Source organism: Leopardus geoffroyi, chromosome D1 (genome assembly GCF_018350155.1).
Source record: "Leopardus geoffroyi isolate Oge1 chromosome D1, O.geoffroyi_Oge1_pat1.0, whole genome shotgun sequence".
In the NCBI taxonomy this organism is placed as follows: Eukaryota; Metazoa; Chordata; class Mammalia; order Carnivora; family Felidae; genus Leopardus; species Leopardus geoffroyi.
In genome coordinates, this window is record NC_059329.1 from 38,045,951 (window position 1) to 38,069,689 (window position 23,739).

Below are 23,739 nucleotides of genomic sequence, written 5' to 3' on the forward strand. Positions count from 1 at the left end.
AAACCAGTTAGGAAGATTAGCTTATTAAATCCAAAGTGACACTTAAGAGTTCTGACTACGGTTACTGGGAAAATAAAAAGGGACGGACGGGAAAGACAGTCTTCAACACTATGCTGCCTATACTTCCACTGAAAATCACTACGCCAACCACAGTTGCTTTCCTGAGCCAGCCACTAGGAAAATGATAGCAATCACTCAAAGTTACCTGCTGTTGTTACTTGTCTTGCTGCTGTTGCAAAATATACTTAAAAAAAACAACAACAAAACGATGTGAACGTATCACGTGTTTCCATCTTGTTCACATTTGAGATTTACATGGTAGCTGCTTCCTCCTGAACGCATCTGTTAAAATCCTAGCCTAGTAAAAGCACCTCTATTTAGCACTATTTGCTAGCTCCAAGCTGGGTTTATCAGCGTTGAATACAAATGAATTGTTAATGCTCACAATCCTAAAATCTGAATATGAGTAGCCTCTGAGTTTATGCTGTAGTTTTAAAAGGTGTTTTTGTGTTGCCTTATTTTATGATCATCTGTTTATTAAGCTAAAATGTTTTTTAAATTTTGTTGGAAATGCCAGCCTTATTTCTGACAAGACAATTAAAGTGTCTAAGCAGGGCCATTTCTTACACACTGACAAACTAAATTTAGTCATTTTTGTTTTGAGACAGTGACTTTCAAATTAGACATTCTGATGTAGCAAGTCAAATTGAGACGGTTGTTACACTTTGATTTCCAAAAGGTCTTAGATATTTGAAAAGTATATTATTGATATTTAGAATCCACTTTAAAGCTGAGCTAAGCATGTAAAAAACATATGTGCTTTCCTATTGAACACTCTCTGAAATTTATGTCCAGGCTACCTGAGGGGTCAAGGGTTGACATCACATCCTAGTACCCGGGCACAGCTAGATGGACTTGGCAAAGTACAGCTCAATTAACATTAAGGAGTATTTCTTGCTCAGTCTAAGTTTTGAAAGCAGTGAAAAGCCTTCTTCTCCCAATTAACCACAACTCCTATATAATCTCATCCAACTACTTACAGATACTTCCTCCTAATAGTCTAATAGTTCCTCTTTTTCTATTCCCTTTCACTGACCTAACTCCTGAATAAACTCTAAGTGCTTCATTCAATCCTTTTCCTTAATCTTCCCTTCCCTTCTGCACACTTGTTACTCCCATTCTGCTAAAACTCTTGAGTTACTTCTGGGCTCGTTAGGGCAAATCTTTTTTTTTTTTTTTTTTTTAATTTTTTTTTTTAACCTTTATTTATTTTTGAGACAGAGAGAGACAGAGCATGAACAGGGGAGGGTCAGAGAGAGAAGGAGACACAGAATCTGAAACAGGCTCCAGGCTCTGAGCCACCAGCACAGAGCCCGACGCGGGGCTTGAACTCACGAACCGCGAGATCATGACCTGAGCCGAAGTCGGACGCTTAACCGACTGAGCCACCCAGGCGTCGTTAGGGCAAATCTTAAGTCACCAAAAGGTGAAACTGAGGAAAACTGTCTTCCCCAAGGTAACTCTGCTGTTAGTGCTCCCTAAACTTTCCCCCTTAGCGTCTATGACATAACTTTACCCTAATAATCACCTGTTTCCTTCCCCATCCCTCTTTTCTCATGTTTTCACCTACTGCCACAATTCAACCCAACTCTACCGCCACACGACCTCTGCTCATTCCAAATTAGTTTCCCCAAAGCTCCTATTGCCTTGGCACCTACCCAGAAACGCCCGAGGTGCCTTTTTCTTCTTTTCAGTTCTGGTGACCAGCATTTACAATTCCCTCCCCACCCAGCTAGCTAGCTCCATCTCCCCTACTAGGAAAACAGTTTCTAGCCTATCCAAGCGCTGCTAACCACTCCTGCCTAGGTCCTTCTAGTAGAGCAGCAGTTCTCAAACAGAACTGGGGAACAACCTAATTACAGGTAGTTTCTCTTCAGTGGCTGCTTCTTCACAGCACGGATTCCATCCTGTTCACCTGGGTAATCACTCTCAGACCTAAAAGTATGCCGGGCACTCAGCATTAGCTAACTGAAGACATAAAGGCTCCCTTGGCCACCTCACATTTCCTGCCTATTCCCAATGCGGCGGATCCCCAAACGCTTAGTTAGCATTCGACACCCCAATTCGACAAATAATAAGTGACTGTACCGGCTGGTGGCCCTTGTGGAGGCGAAAACAATATTAAGGCTCAGCTTCCCCCATCGCTCTAAAACGGCGCGTACACGTTGCAAAGTAGGACGCGCGCGCTTTGGGTTAAGACCAGCGAGAACAAAGTCACTGGGAATGTACGAGGGGAAGCCCTGCAGGCAAGGAGTCAGCACAAGCAGCAACGAGTAAGCACTTGAGGCTGCGGACTATGCAGCCGCCGCCAATGAAGCCAACCCGTGCGCCTACCTGGTCTCGGAGACTCTCCAAAAGGGGCCGTTACACCCACGTGACCAAAGCAGCACCGTTTTCGCAAGGCCAGGGCGTGGGCAGCCATCCCAGCGAATGCTGGCAATGTTCGGCAAACTGGACTGCTAGGCCGGAAGGTGAGGGGAGCACAAGGGATGGAGGCGGGCCAGGCCTATTTCGATACTAAGGGTGCAGCCTTCACAGAGGCGCACTGGACGTCAGGGGAGCACGGACGACCAGGCACTCCCGGCCGTTCCCCAGGATGGGGTGAGACTCTGGGCCGAGAGCACTCTGAAGGGTGAGGAAAAGCAAAGAGGCGCCAGGTCCGAGCCTATTCGAACGCCTACCGCTTCTTACCGAGAACTGAGAACCAGAAGTCGCAGAGACCGATGCTGCCGCCATCTTCCTGCCTCCCCAAAGGACCTCCGCAGCCCTGGGGGGATGCGGGTTCTCAAGCTCTTCCCCAAGATTCGAGAGCCGCCCACCAGGGGCGACCCTAAGCCGAACCCCTGATGGAAGGGGCTGGGGCGCTGGTGCCGGGTCTGGGAACCCCTGCGCACACCCCCCACGGGGACGCCCGCGCTCACGGTGCACACGGGAAAGGCAACAACGTCCTAACGGACGTCTTGCATAGCCAATCAAAAAAGCGGACGTCTTCCGGTAGTAGGAGAGAATCCGCCTCTTCCCTCGCTGACGTCACAAGGTAGCGCATAGCAGAAGCTGTGGGGTCCGCTAATCCTGCCGGCCACCGGACCGCTCTGACGGCACTGTACAAAAGGGGCGGGCCTCCTGTAGGAGGAAACATGGGCCTGGGGCTGTGGTGTCTCCAGTGGCAATTGAATCGAATGACTGAAGTTGAATGAAAGAGAATGCGAAGTTCAAACACTCCATCAGTTCCCTTGAACTAAACGCCGGAGAGAGCGTGAGCCCCACTCAGAGACGCCTCTCCAGGTGAAGTACTTAGCTTTTGGCCAATAACAAATAGAATCAGGAGGGGCTTTAGTGGTTTGGTCCAATGGAAGTGAAGGGAAAAAAAATACTGGAGGCAGAGAGTAAACCTCCGTCAACAGTTGCCCAATTGGATTGGGGAGTTCTCACTCAAACCTGCGACTGGCTGCTAGATACAGCTACTGAGGGTTTTGGGCGGAGCGAGTTTGAAGCGGATTTCGCGCGCTGATAGCGTCGGGCTGTCATTGGCCAGCAACTTCCTCCCTTTGTGGGAGCTCCCTGCGTACCCGGGGTTAGGGGTTGGGAGGAGCGACCGAGTGACGCAGTAGCCCTCCCAGCCAATCCGAGATGGGGAAGGGAGGCCGAGAAGGAAGCGGATCCGCTGCCGCGCAGCTAAACCGCATCGAAGTATCCTCTTCGTCTCCCTCCGCCGCTATAGGGACCTAAGCGGGAGCGGCTGGGACGGCGTCACTGAGAGGGCTGGGGGCGGAAGTGGAGGCGGAGGGAGACAGTGTCGACCGCAGGGCCTTGGGCTCTCGCGCCGAGGCTCTGGTGGGCGCGAGGCAGGGGAGGGGGAGGAGGAGGAGCCCGCAGCCCGGGCGGCGGCGGCAGCGGCGGCGCCCGACTTCCCCGTAGGGCCCCGCCTCGGAGCGGGCTGCGGTGGAAGAGAGGAGGAGACTGAGGAGCAGGATGGCGGCCTCGGCCCTGTATGCCTGCACCAAGTGTACCCAGCGCTATCCGTTCGAGGAGCTCTCCCAGGGCCAGCAGCTCTGCAAGGTCCGTGGGCGCTGGATGGCGGGCGGGCGGGGTTTCCTTGGTCGGAGCCCGAGGGAGCTGGGTGTCCGCTGCACTGCAGCCCGGCTCTTTTCGTCGGCGCCTTCGGAGCTTGGAGCTCTCGCCTCCTCAGCCGGGACCCCTTTATCCGAGGACGTGGGCATCAGATGGGAAAGGCCCCTGAGAGGAAGACCAAATTTTGCCCTCTTCCAAGGCGTCCCAGGAGGGGGCCGGGCCCCAACAACATTCAGGGGTCTCAGGGGTGGGGCTGAGTGAGGAGGCAGCCACCTGTCTATGCCGCAGAGACCCTGGGGTGGAGATGTTTTCATCTCGGTTTTCTGCTTGGTCTGTCCTCTCCTTCCACCGGGAGGCAGGGGACGGTTTTTGCACTTTCTTGCTAGGAACCTGAAGCCGCAAAGCTGATGGCATCCTTCTTCCCTGTCCAGGAAAGCGAAGCGACTGGTTTGGGGACAGAATGCTCTATGATTTGGAGCTCCTCCCATCCCATTAAAGCCGGGATGCTGTCTGTGAGCAACGGTGCAAAATATTAAGTAGTTTCACATTTAACCAACCCTTGAAATCGGCCCTGACAGCTTTCTTAATTTATTTGTAGCATTACCCCCACATCAAATAAAGACAAAGACACCTATGCCTTCCCTGAGGAAGTATGCTGTAATTGACCACTTACATGATAAATCACTCAATTGGGTCCATTGGGGGACAGGTATTGTTGATGTTTTAGAGATGTTTAGGTTGTGTGATAATCTTCTACCAGAAAAGTGAAATTTGGGACTTTGAGATAGATACTAATATATTGTCTTATTACAGGAATGTCGGATTGCGCATCCTATTGTAAAATGTACTTACTGCAGATCAGAATTTCAACAAGAGAGGTTTGTATACTGAACAGTTTTTGATTGTTAAAGATAGCACTGTCTGTAAGGAACACTTGGGGGTTGTCGTCCAGTATTTGTATTAAAGTGTTCTTAAATAATGGTTTAGCTTCTTAAATTTTAAGTTGTAAACCGTTTATGTGTGGTGAGGGAGACCGTGTTGCCAAAAAATGGTCTTTTTGTCACCTAGACTTCAGTTTAGACATGAAGAGAGGGAGAATAAATGATTGCATGGAAAATGTGCAGCTTTGCTGTCAAAAAATGGAAATACAAACAGTTACTATGAAGCTTAAAAAAAAAAAGACAAAACATTAGTGATGACATGGACATGAGGAAAGGTCTATAATATTACCAACTACCTTTCAAGGGTGAAATCCAGTAACTTGTTACCATTAGAAGAACAGTACATACTTTTTAAGAGGGTGATTCCTCTTAAGGATCGGGGCACATACAAGAGAGTAGCCTAAAGAGAAGGACAAATAATTTCTTCATGTGTGGATACTGGCATCATCCTAGTGGACAAGACCCTGAGGAAGGTTAGGTAGGCAGAGAGATGTGATGCTGTCCATAAATGGTGGCAAATGTGAAAATTTTGGAACTGGATAGGAAACACGAGGATTTTGGGGGGTTTTGTTTTCTATACCAAGAAATATATGATAAAAATGTATAAAGACATTTATCTAAAGTTAATGAATAAGGACTGAATTTGGATAATACACATCCCTAAAAAGATCTTTGGTCTATCTTAGAGTAAGTTTTAAGAACTACTGAAGCAAACAGTCAAATCCAAACTATATTTGCTTTAGTCCAGTGGTGTATTAATTACCTCAGCTATGTAAATTTGCTCATCTATATTCAATTCCTTTTCAGCAAAACTAATACAATATGTAAGAAGTGTGCTCAAAATGTGAAGCAATTTGGCACAGTAAGTATGTCTTACATTTTTATATTTTGTTATTGTTACTAGTCAACATTTTTCACAAAGACGGACCTTGTAAAAAATATGTATTGCTATGTCCTCAGACATTCAACACATTGAAATATTTCAGGAAAGAAGTTTTCTGTAGATAGTCTCATTGGAAGATGACAACATTTAACAGTCATTTTATGGACACGTGTGTATTGAATTTGATCGTGAAATTTATGATTTTATTCCATAAAGACTCAAACATAGCAAACAAACTTTTCGTTATGGAGAACCCACTTATCTAAAGTTTGCATAATCACACTTTTATCCTCTCTTCAGAACCTCTGACAGTTTTTATATAACAGCACAATTAGGCATTTATTCACAAAATCTTGACATTATTCTAGAAGAAATTTTGTGTTATGTGTATATTACAGTCATTAGTATAGTAAAGTCATGGTTACCCAAAGTGCTGGCCTTAAGTTTCTGTAAAATCCTGAATTGTCTTTTGAGTATCAGAGAAAATCAAGGTATGTTTATCATAATTTAGGTTGAATATGGTTGTGCCAGTTCTTAAGTTGAAAGCTCACATATAATATATATTCTTTTCATCATCTTTACCTGTAGATGATGAAGTTGTTAAGTGTTTTTTTTAATAAATGAAAGAGTAAGCTAACCAGGATATGAAATTAGTTCATTCTCCTAAATGCTGAATATGGGAAACTTTTATATCAGTATCTACCTTTATTTTCAGTCCTCGGGATCTTTGTCACATGTAGCTTTTATATAATATACTATTCAGTCATAAATACATTTCCATGATCTTATGTAACTATTTAATAGAGTTAAGAAAAAGTTGCATGACTCTAAAAATAAATGTTCATAAATAAATAGGAAACATGATAAATGTTGTTAAATATGAGAGGGCGACATACCTGACAAAATTTTTTTACTTGTTTCCTTAATTAGTCCCAGAAATATATTGTATACTGGTCTATGTTTTACTGAGCAAATATAGTAAAAGTGTGTATCTGTTTTTCAGCCTAAGCCTTGTCAATACTGTAACATAATTGCAGCATTTATTGGTACAAAGTGTCAGCGTTGTACAAATTCAGAAAAAAAATATGGACCACCTCAGACCTGTGAACAGTGCAAACAACAGTGTGCTTTTGATCGAAAGGAGGAAGGAAGAAGAAAGGTATTTATAGTATGATATCTTCTGAGAATTAACTGAAACACCACACAGGTGGGAAGTTATTGTGATGAATGCACTAATACCTGATGTGTCCTTTGGGTCCCTGAAAACAAGTAGTTAGATGGAAGAGTAGGGACAGTGCATTTTCTTCTTGTTGCATCACATACAATGTGTGTTGATTAGTTGAGATTACTGTATTTTGAAACAATATTCTCTGATGGCTGTTCTGTACCATTTGGTCATCCAACGTCTTGTTCAGAATTACTAATTGCTTTTAAATCCTTTCAGCTACTTACCCTTTTGCTGGTTACATGAAATTGCTGGTGTGAAAAAATACCTGATGGCACATTAACATGTGTAATTCAAAGTTAGTCTTGTGCCTTTTGATTCGGGGCTTAGTTTTCAACCATTGTTTGTTTTTCTCTACCTACAGTGACTTAAAAAGTATGTGTATGCCTGTGGCATTCCTCTGCTGATCAGCATTCACACAGGCCTCCTGTTGTCTGTCAATTTCAGTTGATTTGGAGGATGACTGTCTCTTTGAGAAGCAGGTTCCTCCCCAGGTTCCTCCACAGCAGTATTTGTACCCTAGTTGTAAGACATGTCCCTCCACCACTTACTGTGTGAACAAGTAGAAGAAAGAAAATTTTATTTCTACAGGTTTAGTCTTAATTTTGGAAAAAAGTCTCTTCCCTTCCCGCTTGACACATGTGCAGTTGATCCTCATTATTTGTGGTAGTTAGGTTCTATAAAGTTGCTGCAAACACTGAATTAACGAATATTGAACTATTGCTCCTAAGGGGGCAGTACAGGATTAGGTTCTTGCCTGTGGTCACGATGTTGTGATTAGTTGATCAATACTTAATCTTGTTTTGTGAATACTTCTTTTCAAAGATATCTTACTTGATATAAATTGTTGTTTGATTAAATGAAGTCATGGTAAACGCACTATATGCCTGAATGGAGTTTATCCAAGATGTGTATTTTCTACATAAGGTACATCACAGCCTTCTTGTGCTAAAGAGCACTATACATCACTTCAACGCTACACTTGGGGTTCATTGTAAGCAGTGGAATCATCAATAGAAAGCACAAATGCAGAAACCATGGCACTAGATAGACCATGCAAAGGACACTTGTTTATGGTATAAGAGCTGAAAGAAGGCAGCAGAGTGTCACCTTGTTAAACTTCAGCAGGGAACATTTGCTCTCCGGTTCCAGAAATTTCTTGCTGCTGTGTGCATGTTCATGAATGATCCCCAAAGCACTGTAAGTTGATTTGGGGATTACAAATAAATTTTAGCAAGTAGGTTGTGAATTTGCAAATAGGAACCTGCGAATAATGAGAATCAACTGTATATGTCATTTAAGCTCTCCTTGTTTCCAAAACTAACAGTTTTCACTGTGGTGGGAACTACTGTGTCATTCAGTAAATACACAGTGAATTAAGAATTCCCCAGTGCTTAGGTAAGATCTTTGAAGCACATTATCAATTTATGCTTTTTTCCTTGTAATAAGAAAAGTTTCTCCAAATTAAAAAACACTTCAAAACTAATGGAGGTCCATATATCATCCTCACCAATTTTATGATATGCCAAACAAGCGTTTTCTGAAGTTTCAGTGAAGTCTAATTTTATTTCCATTTTGCAACAATCTCAGTGTGTGTGTATAAGAGAGAACACGAGTGTGCACACAGGAATTGAATAGTTTATCTTACCTGCTTTCACTTAATACTCAGTTTAGAGGTACCTTTAATACAAGTATTTTCTTTAAAAAGGTCGATGGAAAGTTATTATGCTGGCTCTGTACTTTATCATACAAGAGAGTTTTACAGAAGACAAAAGAACAGAGGAAGAGCCTGGGATCTTCACATTCAAACTCATCTTCTTCATCTCTTACTGAGAAAGACCAGCATCATTCAAAACATCATCACCACCATCATCACCATCACCATCGTCACAGCAGTAGCCATCACAAGTAAGTACTTTGAAGTCATATTTTCTAAAATCCTCTTGGCATTTTAATGGCGTATATAAGTGTTTAACTTTTCGCAGACACTAGTTTCCATTGTACATAGTAAGCATCTTGAGTTTAGGGCTTTTTCCCTACTTTATTCAGTGTACAGGCATACCTTGTTTTATTATATTTTCCTTTATTGTGTTTCATAGATACTGTTTTTTACTAATTGAGAGGTTGTGGTAACTCCTGTTGAGCAAGTCTATGGGCAGCCATTTTCCAACAGCTTTATCTCATGATCGGTGATCAGTGATTCATAACTTGCTGAAGACTCAGATGGCATTACCATTTTTTTAGCAATAATATTTTAAAGTATGTATATTGTTTCAGATGTAATGCTGTTGCACACTTAATAGACTATATAGTATGTATAAACATTACTTATGTGCAACTGGGAAACAAAAAAATTTTATTTGACTTGCTTTATTGCAATATTCTTTTTATTGCATGGTCTAGAACTGAACCCACAGTATCTTTGAGGTAAGCCTGTATGAAATTATACACAGGAGTGTGTTTAGCTGTTTACCATAAAAATATAGGTAGGGCATTAAAGAATTATTATATAAAATTACGATCATTTGAAGTCAAAATACAAGTAAACCAGAGTTAGTTAATGTTTCATTGGTTTATGTTATCAAAGGCCTCAATATTCTTTTTTTGTTTAAATAATTGTTAGGATTTTACTTGTAAAAATGTTTACAGTTATAAATACAAATCACAGTCATATGGAGTTATGTTTATCAGTTATCATTAATTTGTAACTTGTTTTAATTAAACCAGTGACTAGGATATGTATGTTCAGTGTTTTTGCAGAACAAATTATAAGACTGTCATTTGTGATCATGATAGAAGCATTCTAAATCGTGAAGGTTCCAAAAGTGTATGAAAAATAATCTCTTAAACTAGTAGTACTTTGTTCTTTTTTAAAACACATAGGCAGGAATTGTATTTGAATATAAACTGATTTTTTTTTTAATTTTTTTAATGTTTTTATTTATTTTTGAGAGAGAGACAGAGCGTGAGCAGGGGAGGGGCAGAGAGAGGGGGAGACATAGAATCTGAAGTGGGCTACAGGCTCTGAGCTGTCAGCACAGAGCCCTACACGAAGCTTGAACTCACAGAGTGTGAGATCATGACCTGAGCTGAAGTCGGACGCTTAACCGACTGAGCCACCCAGGCGCCCCTAAACTGATTTTTAAAATGCCTTGGGAGGAAAAAGTTATATTGTAGTAATATGTATGTAGTATAAAGTTGTTTGAATTGTGGTTTTAGTCTTCATGGAAAAATCAAGAGTATTACAACATAAATTAAATACAAATCAAAATGGAAAAAACAGTGACATGATAACCAATTTTCGGAAGAATTTATCTTTCACCAGAATTCTCTGTGAGTCTTTAAAGGTCTAGATAGGTAAAACACAAATTCATTTATAGCAAATTGATGCCTACAACATTTAAGAATACGTGATATTTTTAGAATATAATATAGTTCTAATAGACAGATTTGATTTTAAATTGTAGGCAAGCATTTATTACGAGGTTTTATTGAGGTAGTGATGTTCAGTCGCATTTTTTCCACTTGCCTTACCCTGTCATCGTGCTTTCTGGATGTCACAGTAGTGGAGTGCGTAGTGACTTCTAATCTGGCTATTCTGAAGAAGTCTTACGGTGTTTCTGTCAGAATATCCCAGGGAACAAAATGAACATCTTGTTTCTGCTCTTTTAAGAAAACATATGACAAAATAACTGTCACAATGATATATTCCTGAAACTCAACTGAAGCATCCCTTTCTTTTGTCCTTTATAAATTTTTCTTAGCATGTGATAGGACACACTGAGAGTATGTTTATAAAGATCATTCTGTGACAGTAACTTCATCTTTTGAAAGAATAACAGGTTTCAAAAGTAAAGGTAATAAGGATGGTATTGACCTTTAATTTTTTTTTCCTTTTTATTGCTTAAGAAATAAAAATACTTTTATATTTGATGGACATAGACCATTTGATGAGTAGGCAGTCAGTTTGTGAGATCCTATTTTAAGTTCACTAGATTGGAACAATTATGAGGAGCATACATATTGTAATATATAGTAATGGGTGGGGTTAGAGGACAACAAAAACAGATCAGTCTGGATCCAGGAATGGCCATCTCAGAAAGCAAAGATGAGAATTCCAAGTGTTTTCCTTAAATCATTATTAATGTGATTATTCCCACGTTATTAATGTGATTGGAACACACCAACTGTCCCAGATCACTTGGAGATCTGGATAGTGCTATTCATGTGTGGTTATATGGTTTGCTAATGCTTATAATTAAATTTGTAAAAGAAATGGCAACTGAATTCCTCAGTAGGGTTGCCATTTATTGCCACAAATAAAGAGTAACTCAGGTTTATAGAGTTACGGCATTATTTCTCCAACTTGGTATTTATCTTATGACTGATTCTAAAGAACATAATCTGACTTTTTCTTTTTTTACTTTTGCTTTAAAAACGTCTACAGCTACAATAGTGGATTTTATACACATAAATGTATATACGTATTTGTATTTATTGTATATATGCAAGTAGTGTATGAAGTGCTTTTATGTACGTAAACTCATTTAAGTCTCATACACTTATAAGGTATATATCATACCATTTTGCAGATGAGGGAACTAAGTCTCAGGAATTTTAAGTAACTGGCAAAATGTCACACAGCCCAGGTCTTCTCTAACACCTTACATTGTATAAATATGTGGCATCTGGTACATAGGAGATGCTCTATTCACAAATCAATAAACGAAGGGTTAGTGCAGGATTGGCTGATACACAAGTACAGGACAAAAGCATGTAGGATTCATAGTGAATTATAAAGTGGTTATTAGTGTTAATGGCATGATGGGAAAGAATTCATAATACAGCATTTAATTGTAAGTAAAAGTAAAATTTGTTTTTATTGTGAAACTTCTCAGTTTTTTTCAGCATGACTGTTCCAGAGTACTGACCAGAGAAAGATCTAGAGACTTTGGAAAGGGTTCTAAGGAAAACTAGGAAAGAAACAAATTAAGACATTTCTTGGTTCAAGTTGACACACTGTTCTGAGCAACAGGAGTTACTCCAAAGGAGAAATCTTCATACAGAATTATTAAGAAGGCCTTAACTTTAAAGATCAAATATTTTCTGTCTGAAGTAGTAAGGGCAGCCTAAGTATGATGACTGTCCTACTTTAAAATTGTAGAACCTTATCCTGGTGAAGAGAATTTAATCCCTATAACTGTACCTTTGTTAAAGAATTTAAGATGGGTAGTACTTGCTTGATTAGAAGTTATCTCACTAGAATGTGATTTATTCAACATATATTATCTTAGTTTGAAAACTTAAGTATGTCTTCTCTGAATAAAAAAATTCTAAACCTGTGTAATTTGAGTCCATTGGGAAGAATGCTGTTAAGCATAGATGTATTAAATAAATGTTGTTGTTAGATGTCATTTATGTATTTTTCAGAATCAGCAATCTGAGTCCAGAACAAGAGCAGGGACTGTGGAAACAGAGGTAAATATGTTAACATATTTTCTGAAGTATCTTGAGACGTATTTTCTTTTTAACGTGACTTCCCTTTAACTTTGTTACTTATGTTTTTAAAAAATCGATGATGATTGGTAATATTTTAGAGGAAGAAGAATTATCAGGTGGTGCCTCTGCCCTTTTTACTCTAATTATTGTTATTAATGTTTGATTTCAGCCATAAATCCTCTGCAGCAATTCAGAATGAAACTCCAAAGAAAAAGCCCAAATTGGAATCTAAGCCATCTAATGGAGATAGGTAAAAATGAATTCCTTTAGCGCTGTGAAAATTCAAGTTAGTTGAACAGTTATGGTTGATTGCCAGCTATTACTAGGTAAAAGAATAGAAACATGTATCTTCTACATTGACTTTTTTGAGTCACCTAGAAGAGTAACCATAATCCGTTAAAAATTTTAACTTAATTTTGGCAATAAGCAAGTGGCACTGAACTGTTGTTCTATTTGGGGAATAAATTTGGGTTTTGCAAAAAAAAAAAAAAGAAAACATCTGAATAGAACATTCTATTTATCTTTATTATTCTTCAGTGAAACACAAATCTAATGTGATATTTTAAATTGACCTGCTTGGAAAATGTATTTAAATTTAAAGTATTATGAGCGTGAGTTTGTTTTAGTTCATTAGCCAAAGTTTGCTGATGTTACTGTACAAATTGGCTGCCTATTGCTTTACACTAGAAGTATTGACCCCCTAAAAGCTAATACTGAATTATATTTCTGCAGGTGTATGTAATGTGTGCCATTAGTAAGGTAATTTGCCAGTTGCATCCATTTCTGTCAGGTACATATTTTTTTGCATTAGCCTTAAGGATGTTTGTGGAATTGTCTAATTTATGCAATTTGAACACCTGCTAATTTTCCTTCTACTTCATTTAACTGTGTTTTACTTTTTTCTTTTTAGTAGCTCTATAAATCAGTCAGCAGATAGTGGGGGAACAGACAATTTTGTCCTTATAAGTCAACTGAAAGAAGAAGTGATGTCACTTAAACGTCTCTTACAGCAGAGAGACCAGACCATTTTAGAAAAAGATAAAAAGGTAAGGACATGGTTCATTGAAGCCTGGTAAGATTTACATCTTGCCTTTTGCTGGGTAATTGCAAATTTTATTAGACTTCAATAACTTGGTAATGTTTATTGTGTATGATTCTTACGAGACACATTACAGAAGCCAAACTGGAACATAAGCCATCTAGTGAAGATAGGTAAAAATGGTCTTTCAGAATTTTAGTTGTAAGAATTAACTGAGGGCCAATTAGAATTGTAATATTTGAACATTAGTTTTTACTAAACCTGTAGTGTAGAAATAGGCCTGATGTCTTCATTTGGAAATGACACGTAAGTGAAATATTATGTGATTTCTTATGATTTAAGAGGGTAGTTGAGTCTTTGACATACTAATCATGTATGTATTTCACTCCAGATCAAATAACTGGTGAAAAATAGTCCAAAGGGAATTTCCTGTGTGGTAGTCAGTGATTAGAGTTAGGTGTCTAAGATCATTTTATAGGAAGTAAATGTATTTATTAGGACTTTGTTTATCACTTAGATTAAGAATATCAAATATATTGTCAGGTTAGCGAAAAGTTCTAACACTTTTTTTGTGTGAACTTGAACAGAATGGTTTCACATCTTTGGTGCTCAGTTTTTTGTTTTTTTTTTTTTTTTTTTTTTTTTTTCATTTTAAAAATGGGAATATTGATACCATCTCATGAGATAGTTACAATTACATGAAAGTATGAAGTACTAACAGCTCCTGCCACATGTTGAGTGTTCATAGCTGCTGTTATTGATGCTGGGTCATCTTTGAGGGCAGAACCTATTTTTGTACTTGTTTATACTCATAGACTATCTAGTTTGACTTACTTCAAACATCTTATGCAATAGGAAAACATTAAACGTATTCCTTTTAAAATTGTGAACAAGACACGATTATAAATATGTGTATGAATTATCGGTCTCTGAGTCTCCATAGTGTTGCTTGAATCTGAACTTTTTCCTTTGGCATTTCACAACTTTTGTGTTACAGTTTTCCTATGCCGTGATGGTTAGTAGTTTTAAGTTTATCTTAATACATTTGGACCTTACTTTAAGCAAATTCAGTATATTAAATTTAGAATTGATGTAAGATTAAAAATAGGATAGTAATGATTGTCATATTTTTTATGGTTCTTTTAATTAGCAAAATTTTTTGAATTACTGAGCTTTTATGGAAATTTATTTTATGCACAAAATCTTAGAGACATTGCTATTGCATAAAGATTTATCTGTATTAATCTAGGTAAAAGTTGAATGAAACAGTAAGTTGACTATAAAACATTCCAAATGAATTGTGGAATTTTGACTGTTTGAAATTTTTTTTCCATAGTTTGACTCTTGTATGTAAGTGCAGTTTGTTGGAAGTGTTCTGCTTTTGTTAGCATTCCTTTTTTTTTTACAAAAACACTAACAGGAAAGGAAATAATAGTGTCTTAAGAAACATAATAATTCTTAGCCTAAAATAACTACATATTTGCTGTTTTTTCTTATGATGTAAATGTAAGATAACCAAGGCGTTTTCTTGAATTTATTTCACTGTATTCAGTGACTTCTAGAGCTAACCATGTACTAGATCATGAGGATTCAAAGATGAATAAATAAATAAGACCTGATTCTTATCTTCCAGAAATGCATAATCTGAAGGCAACACACAGTGGAGTGACAAGAATAATTATCTTAGCTGATCTGATGTGAATTGACATTTCAGAACAGGAATTCCTTTGTTAATGTAGAAAACAGAGAGAGAATTCAGTTATTCTTTGAATTTAGCAAAAGCAAGGGCTTTTATTCAGACAATAAGAATATAATACACCATGATTCCTTTCTCTTTTTGCTGTTATACATCTTTGAGGTTACTGGCTAATTACAAAACAGAAGTGCAAACCTTTAAAGCTCATGTAATGAAAACCATTTGAAAATAACATAAGTTTTCTTTTCCATGGTTCTGATAATGAAATGATAAAATATGGACTTATTTTTTTAGTTTGAGCTCATAAATATCTTGTATTTTTATGTATGCCACTGATACTTAAGAAAAGAATGTAGCTTTCTCAAACCACTGACTTTTTTCTTGAATTTGTCTAATTTAGCCAAAATTTTAAAGTAACTCCCTTTTCTTTCTCATTCCGTGTTAGTTGTATTTCTGTGCTTTTTTCTTAATTTTACTTCAAGTCTTAGGTGGTATTAGATACATAATTCTGGACATAAATTTTAAAGTAAAAGCAGTATAGCTTATGGTTGATAGAACCATTCCTCTTTGTACTTCACCCAGTGTGAAACCTTCTTTTTTGTTCATGAAAGAATATTTTAACCTGAAACCACTTTTAACATTTAGTGCTTATGTATAATATGAAGTATGTTGTAATTGAAGCATTTTTCCCCGGTATTGGCCATTAAACTTTTTTGTTGGCATAGCAGGTGCCAAACTCTATGTCCAGTGAAACCATCTTGAAATTGAAACAAAAGAGGCATCTTCTCAAAAGGTTTACTGACAGTTTGGTATTATCTTACCATTAAAATACACTGTAGTAGCTTTCATTTCACAAAACAAATTCTAAATAGGTTATAAGACTCAGGAAACTGCTAACATTTTCCACTTCTGTAATGAATTGTGATTTTATAATGAAGTATGTTGAAAATGTGTTTGTGCATGTATATATATTACACTTTCATACACACATATTTATGTATATATGCTTGTTTATCTCTCAGCTAACCGAACTAAAGGCGGACTTTCAGTATCAAGAGTCAAATTTGAGAACAAAGATGAACAGTATGGAAAAAGCTCACAAAGAAACTGTGGAACAACTTCAGGTAAATAACATTTATGTAAACTGTTAGGCAAGGAGGGCTAACCTTGCTTATAATTAATAGTGTATTATCTTGGACTGGTATTGGTGTCCCTATTTTAGGTGTATTTGGTGCTTTTTCAACTTTAATCTTGGTTTTATAATACTTCTTAATCCTGCTCCCCTTAAGTGTTATTGCTTGAAATCACTTGATAGGGGATTCAGTCTGTTAATTCTGAAAACTTCTGTCTAAACTTGATACAGGGTTTTCAGAGGAGGATACCAATGGAGTATGTTCAATTGATCATTGGGTGAAAGCAAAAAATTAAAAATTGGATTCATGAAACTAAGGTGAAAATAAGGTCTTCAGTACGTTTTATAAGCATTCTTCCCGTTTCCTCCCAGATAATGGGAGGTGGGCATACAAAACCAATTCTTAGGGACCTCAAGTGGAGGAAATTTATGCCACATGCAGTGATGAAAGGCAAAAGAGTGCACTTTAACCTTCATACTGTGATGTTCAAGGTGTTCAGTAGGATTCTGCTGTGTGCCGCAGCGGGCAGCTTCTAGTGATCTAGGCCAAGGCCAGCCTCAAGATAAGCATACTCAGGAGGATTTCAGTGTATGTACAACTGAATGGTGAAGCCAAGGGTCCCCATAGTGACAAAGACGGCAGTATCTGGTATCCGGCATGCAGAGATGGAGAGCATCCAGCAGGGACACGGATTATTCCCTTATTTAAGCCTTTTTGCACCTAGGTTTCGTAAATTTAGAAATCAGACCACACTAAATTAATTACATGTTCTGTTGATTTATAGATTCTGACGTTTTTAGAATTAATCTTTGGGTAACAGGGTTTTTAAAGTTCAGTAGTTTTAAGTCATAAAAGCACAGAGGATGTGTGCCAGCTCATAGACTGCAGATGGAAAAGTGCAGCTTCAGAAGGAAAGGATTAATACTGCCCTGGGTTTTTAATCATTGTAGCATCAGGGTAAATGTGCTGTTCCTACCTTTTGGTTTGTAATTCCTCATGCTTCTTTGAAGGTAGCTTAAATTGAATAAAATTGTAAAGTGCATCTAGGAACCTGCTGAAATTTGAGTGATTGCCCTAGTTTTAATGCTTACATTAATGATCTTACAAAGAGTTTTAAAGGGAAACCTTGTGTGGAACCTAGCACATAGTAGGCACTCAAATAATTTGTTGAATGAGTGTTGATTTATCGAAATGTCCATCTGCCCTCTGTCCTGAGAAATTACCCATATGATTAGGGTTCTTGTACATTATCATCCACCAGCAAATATTTGCTTTATGGTATTCTTATTTTTCTCATTCAGTTATTAATACTGAATGATTACCTGGCAACAGAAGCTGTTGATAAATGATAAAATGATAAAACTTAGTACTTCTCAGTGTTCAAAATAGCAATTTGTTGTTTTATTTTCCTGCTGTAAGCACAGAGGACCTTCTTTTTGACATCTTAGTCTGATTGGTATCTTAAGCCTAACTTTTCTTGGTCGGTTGCTGAGGTTTATATAATAGAAGAGTGACTGATGTTTATATAGAAGCATGACGTTTCTAACATGATTTTACACAGGCTGTCTTATTTGCTCTTTAGAGTAACTTTGAGTTCCCATTTTACAGATGAAATGGTGGTCATTTAATTAATCATAACTGACGTAGAAACGTACATCTTCTGACAGATTAAACTGTACTTTCTCCTGTGTTCCCACCAACTCGGGTCACTCAGGTTTCTGTTTAATCCTTGTTTTCAGACCACTTCCCTATATCTTTTGTGTTACTGCTGGAGACATTCTGTTACAGTTGTATGCCCTCTTTTAACTGTACTCCCTTCAACCATGTACGAGTAGGGTTTTCTGCCTAGGTGTGTAAATATAGTTAACTATTTTTCTTATCTTTTTGTGATAAAATACTGAACCTGTAGCAGAAGACTTACTTTGTTTTAATAATTCTCAAAACATTTTTAACTATCAAACCTGGGAAATAAATCAGTGAGCATCACAAGGCAAAATTATGCAAAATACCAAAATAAACAACCTAAGTTGTCTAAAAAGACTACCAAATAAAAAATTCTACCTTTTGTTGAGGAGCTAAGTTAATAAAGGGAGAAAGGAAACATGCTTTGAGTGCCTACTATGTATCAGCCTCTGTGTTAGGCTCAGTGTTTTATATATTTCGTTAGTTATTTCAACTCCTGTTGGGGTGGTGACATTTCTGTTTTACATAGGAGAAAATAGACTGCGAGTTTTTGTAACAAAATCTGTATGATTTCAGATAGTCTTTCCTTTAGCCAGTGTTTCTAAACATTTTTAGCTTAATTTGTTAAGAGTCGTAAATGATTTTTTTCAGGGTGCATAATAAAGAAATAACATTAGCATAAAAATTTTAAATTGCATGCATATTTAAGTGTTGCATTATAAAATGTTTTAATGTACCTAAATTAGAATAATACACATTTGGGCTTGTCTCCATTTAACAACTGATGCACTATTTATTTTTCTTAAAGGCTTTTTTCTTGCATAACTTATCAGCAACTAAGTTTATTAGTGATGTGATTAGGAGACTGAATATATAAAGGCAAAGTGAAAATTAGCTGCTAAAAAATTAAAAGGGAGAACTGCTTTCAGCACTTAATGTTCTTGTGTTTCATACTTAGAATATGAAAATTATGAACTCTTTAATTTTTGTGTTTGCTTCTAATTGATGACTGAGGAAAGATAATTCAAATATTAACTTTTTAATGATTTGGTATGTCAATATAAAAGGCTTTGCATAAAGAAAACTTAGATCTGATGGCAATCTCTTTGAGGCACATCTGCAGACATAATTTTTTTTATGTCCACTAATCTGTATTTTAAATTTTCTGTTAAGATTTCTGTTTTTAGCAAGAGTCTATTATAAGTTACATAACATGTAGCTAACAATAAAAAGAAAACAATTTGAAACTAATAACAGTGGCTAAGACTGGTCAGCCGAGTAATAAACCAGTTGATCATTGGTATACTCACTTGACTTACCACTAACTACCAGACATTCTCATTATTTGTCTTCTGAGTTTCTCAAACTGTTTAATTTTAAAGGAAAAACAAAAATCCTTTTAAATTCTTTATGATTTTCTAGATTTCATATTGAAATTGAATTTGAAATTGAAACTCTTAATTACCATCTTATTTAACAACTGTTAGAGAAATGCTCTATATGCAGTTGAACATAAAAATGATTAGATGTGCAAATACGAGATAGTTCTATGAATATTTGCATTTAGGAGGTAATAGGCATTAATTGGGGAGAGTTTGGTTGAAGAAAAGTGGGGGAGTGGAGGTACAAAGCTTGGAAAAGGTGTATGTTTCATGAAACTGGTTTAAGATGGGTCACAGAAGGGGGCAGGGTGTTCTCTTGCCCTACAGAGGCCAAATTAGAGAAGATGAAGCACCGAGGTTAAAAAGTATATCTAGGTAATAAAAAATCTTGAGATTTGTGAAGGAAAATAAATGGTATTCCTCCCTAAACCAGAGAAAAAAATTTGTTCTTAGGGCAGTGCTCAGACTCTAGTCCACTGTCAACACTCTCCACACTTGGGCTGAAAAACTCCAAAGGTATTTGATTATGAATGTATTTGTAGATATGGAGGGCCCTTATTACCTGTGCTTCCACAGTTAAGAGAGGCAAAGGCAGTCAATGTGAAAATACTCACTTGAAGGTCGTCCCTCCTTACACATTCCTCCTCACTAAACACTGGTGATTGTCATAGTGCATTGTTTCAAGGACAGTGTCTTTGTCAGTGGTCCGTGGGACGTTTGCATGATGTGCACAAACAGTTCAGATTGAGGGCAAAGTGAAATTTTGAATCTTTGAAAAAAAAGTTTCAACCTTTCACAAATCTGAAAACAGTGATGGTGTGTAAATGTTCAAATTACATCAAAACCAGTACCAAATGACTGTTACGGCAATTAAAGGAACACAAATAAGATCAGACAGGGTGCTTCAAAAAAATTGTTTGAAGAGCATTAGGTTGAGAAAATTGGCAAAGTGATAAAGAGTGAATGTTTTTGCAAAAAGGACCTCTTATGCTTATTCTATAAATAGGTAAATATATGAAAGATTTTGTACAGTTTTGGGGCAGTATTCCTCCCAAATCATCACTTGAGTCATTATAAAATTTATTTTCATTGTTTTCATTTTACATCTTTAAGATAAAGAACTAAATATGTTTTCCTTATTTAAAATTTGGCCCTCTTTTAAATGGATTCACTCTGAGTTGCCTTTTTTCTAACTGATTGTATCTTTGACATTTACATTGACATTTTACAAAGGGGGGTGATAAACCAATCTAAAATTTTCCTTCTCCATATCCAACATTAAAGAGATGAACCTAAATATACTAATTCTTTCATTTATTTTAAGTGCTTCAATGAAATCTTGTTCTATAAGTGAAAAGAACAGCATTAAATAAGTAGTATTCTTCAGTGTGACTTAATATTTCAAGCATTTTTCATCTTAAATGTTTTTGTCTCCCACAGGCCAAAAACAGAGAACTACTCAAACAGGTCGCAGCATTGTCAAAGGGTAAAAAGTTTGACAAAAGTGGAAGCGTACTAACATCCCCTTGAGAAAGTAGTTTTTCATGTAGTGTTTCTGCTGAAAATGTACATTTGAAAAAAAATTCTGTGAAGCCCTTAAATTCTGTGTAGTGGAGAAATATTTTTGCACACCAAATGAATTGGCGTGTTTCCTATTCACTTTTGTAACTGATACACAGCATTTTTTAAGTTGTAAAACGTTCAAATAAAACTTCAACTGGTTTGAAGTTACTTTTTAATTATTTGATATCCAGGAACTTTTTTGCCAGCAATAGTGTTAAACACTTGTAAAGGAGTGCATGAGTAGTGCTCTTTATAAAATGCAACAGGCAATAATAGATTACGGTTTTCAGAAGTCAGAGCAGCAGGGTTTGTGTTGGTTTTGTTTTGTGTTTTACACTGTGCTAATTTCAGATAAAAGTTTTCAATTTAGAAATACAAAAACTTTTAAACAAGGAAAATGGTGAACACTGGTTTTTTGGTAATTGTGTTTTTACTTTGCATCAACATGAACTTAGGAGAAAATCATGGTGCTTTTATTAAATGAACTTCAGAATATATGTAAATATGTTTTTAAAAGTTACATCATTAACATTAGTTAGTAAACTGGTATTTTCATTATTCGTATAGGAATTAATGTTTATTGTACAGTATCCAAGGTAAAATGTGTTCTGTTTTGTACAAACTACTGTAGATTTTTACTTACAAGTGCCTTTTTGCCACCTAATGTTTTTATTTATAGGAATGCCGATCTTTTGTACATACAGTTTGTTTTAAAATCATGTTTAATAAATGTTTGTATATAAATGCATATGTACAGAAGCCTATTTCAAAAGGAAATCAAAGTTGTTAGTAAAATGTTTGAGTTTGCATTAAGAACTGATAATGCATAGAGACTCTAGATGATTTTGTGGTTTGTGTGTGATATGAGAAGCTGTTGGTCACTGAATTCATTGAATTATGTAAAAATACTTCCCCAAAGATTTAATTTTAAATCGTTTCTGATAGAGTAATTTTATTTTTTATGTCCTATGGCTTCATGTTCATATTTTGTGAGTTACATATTTTACTTTCTTTTTGTTTTATAAAAGTTTTTTAAAAATTTATAATTTTTCTGCAGTGGTCCATATATCTGCTTTCCCTATAATATGTGGTTATCTAAGTTAATATTTATGTACACCGTACTTGATTTGTAAGTTTAAAGCAAATCTGGAAAAATTTAAATAACTTAAATCAATCCATGATTATCTTTGAATAAATTGGAATCTACTGTAAGATACAGGCACTATTTATAAAAAAAAATTATATCAGAGTCTTTAAAATTGTCTATTAAAGGTTAAGGTAGGTTGGGATAGGTTATGTAAAGTTATTGACTAATTATTTTCTGATCCGGTGGTTTCTAGTCTTTAATGGAATTGATCTCCTCCTTAATAAATGCCAGTTCAGACGTTTAGTTCAATTTTAAAGCATCAGGCATTGCTAGATATACTGTATAGAGTGGAAGAGAGTGCCTTCTCTTAGGAATTTATGGGCAAGGCTAAATTTGTTTTAATTAAACTGTTATTAAATTTATTAGTTTTAAGTTGTTTTTAAACAAACAATGATTATGAATGTCACATCAAAGATCATCTTTCCTCAGAACACAAGATGATTATAATTGTTTTTAAGATAACTGGTGTTTTAGGAGATTATTCCTATAGCTTGTCATTATACATTGATACCAGATAATTCTTTGTCTAATTTGAAAACATGTAATCTAGGGTAATTTTGAAGTAATAGCAAAAAGATTGAATCAGTCGGACTTGGAAAAATTAAATCAGTTTATTTTTATGAGCTCTTCATGCAATAATCTTCCTAAATTTAGTACTCTCAACAATGGTAGGTAATGCCTTCTTAACACAGATTTTAGTGTTTGCAGGATTTGCTAAATTCGTAAGATACTCATTACCTTTCTTTAAAATTTATAACGTTTTATATTCTGGTTTCATAGCCATTTATCAGTCCACAGAGGTCATTATGATTTTAAAAATAAATTATGTAATAGTTCTTATAACTTGTTGGAGCTGCTACTAAAAAACAAGGTGCCCCTTTCCCCTTTTTTTACAAAACAGATTAAAAATTGAAAATCAGTCTAAATGATTAAGCTTTGTAAATTCCAAGGCTAAAGCCTTTTAGGGGCTTCACAGTATTTAGTCCTAATTAAATACCATCTCTCTATTCCATGACCGTATTTTATAACTTAATTTTTTTTGCAATTGTATAAACTAGTAATTGAGTCCCAGTCCTGGATCTGTAGTGTATTGACATAATGAGCTGATACTCTTTAAATGTGGACCTGTAAGGAGATACTATGGTGTGCCGTATTGTGCTTTTTAGCCCGTTTTCCGCAATTAATTAGCATTTACCAGTGAGGGTCGTTTTGGCCCAAGTTATTTATGTATTAATAGCCTGTGAATATTGCAGTCCTTTTTAGATTGTATTGGTCTCAAGATGCATTCTGCGGTGAACCTGGTAAGCTGTTCACATGTATAGACTATTGAAATACTGTACTTGTACACATCTGACTGTTGACATTTTGTACTTTTTTCTAAATCCAATATTTCACAATAAAAACTTGTCAAAAAGTT

The 23,739-nt window shown here is 36.6% G+C and overlaps 2 protein-coding genes across 3 annotated transcripts in view; one reads left to right on the forward strand and one right to left on the reverse strand.

The window, feature by feature from the left end:
• CEP57 (centrosomal protein 57) overlaps positions 1–3,272 on the reverse strand; it is a 41,717-nt gene extending 38,445 nt beyond the window's left edge. Inside the window, exon 1 of the mRNA XM_045483562.1 lies at positions 2,752–3,272. Within this exon, the coding sequence (XP_045339518.1) occupies positions 2,752–2,796 (45 nt within the window). The 5' untranslated portion in view covers positions 2,797–3,272. The remainder of the gene's footprint in view (positions 1–2,751) is intronic.
• Positions 3,273–3,641: 369 nt separating this feature from the next.
• On the forward strand, positions 3,642–23,736 carry FAM76B (family with sequence similarity 76 member B). Of its 2 annotated transcripts, none has more exons than XM_045483565.1 (10): positions 3,642–4,119; positions 4,945–5,009; positions 5,880–5,934; positions 6,959–7,114; positions 8,889–9,088; positions 12,611–12,658; positions 12,849–12,929; positions 13,593–13,725; positions 16,437–16,538; positions 21,053–23,736. In XM_045483565.1, the coding sequence occupies exons 1-10, from the start codon at positions 4,033–4,035 to the stop codon at positions 21,140–21,142; spliced, it is 1,017 nt and encodes a 338-aa protein (XP_045339521.1). In that variant the 5' UTR covers positions 3,642–4,032; the 3' UTR covers positions 21,143–23,736. The 2 variants fall into 2 exon arrangements, with proteins under 2 accessions (XP_045339521.1, XP_045339520.1); XM_045483564.1 differs by having other exon boundaries at positions 3,645–4,119; positions 13,590–13,725.
• The last annotated feature ends 3 nt before the right edge of the window (positions 23,737–23,739 follow it).

Bases quoted from the DNA above. Each gene is read 5' to 3' on its own strand.
- FAM76B (XM_045483564.1), top strand. From the start codon at position 4,033: ATGGCGGCCTCGGCCCTGTATGCCTGCACCAAGTGTACCCAGCGCTAT. The intron at 12,659-12,848 runs GTAAATATGTTA...GTTTGATTTCAG, and splicing joins CAGGGACTGTGGAAACAGAG to CCATAAATCCTCTGCAGCAA. The intron at 13,726-16,436 runs GTAAGGACATGG...TTTATCTCTCAG, and splicing joins TTTTAGAAAAAGATAAAAAG to CTAACCGAACTAAAGGCGGA.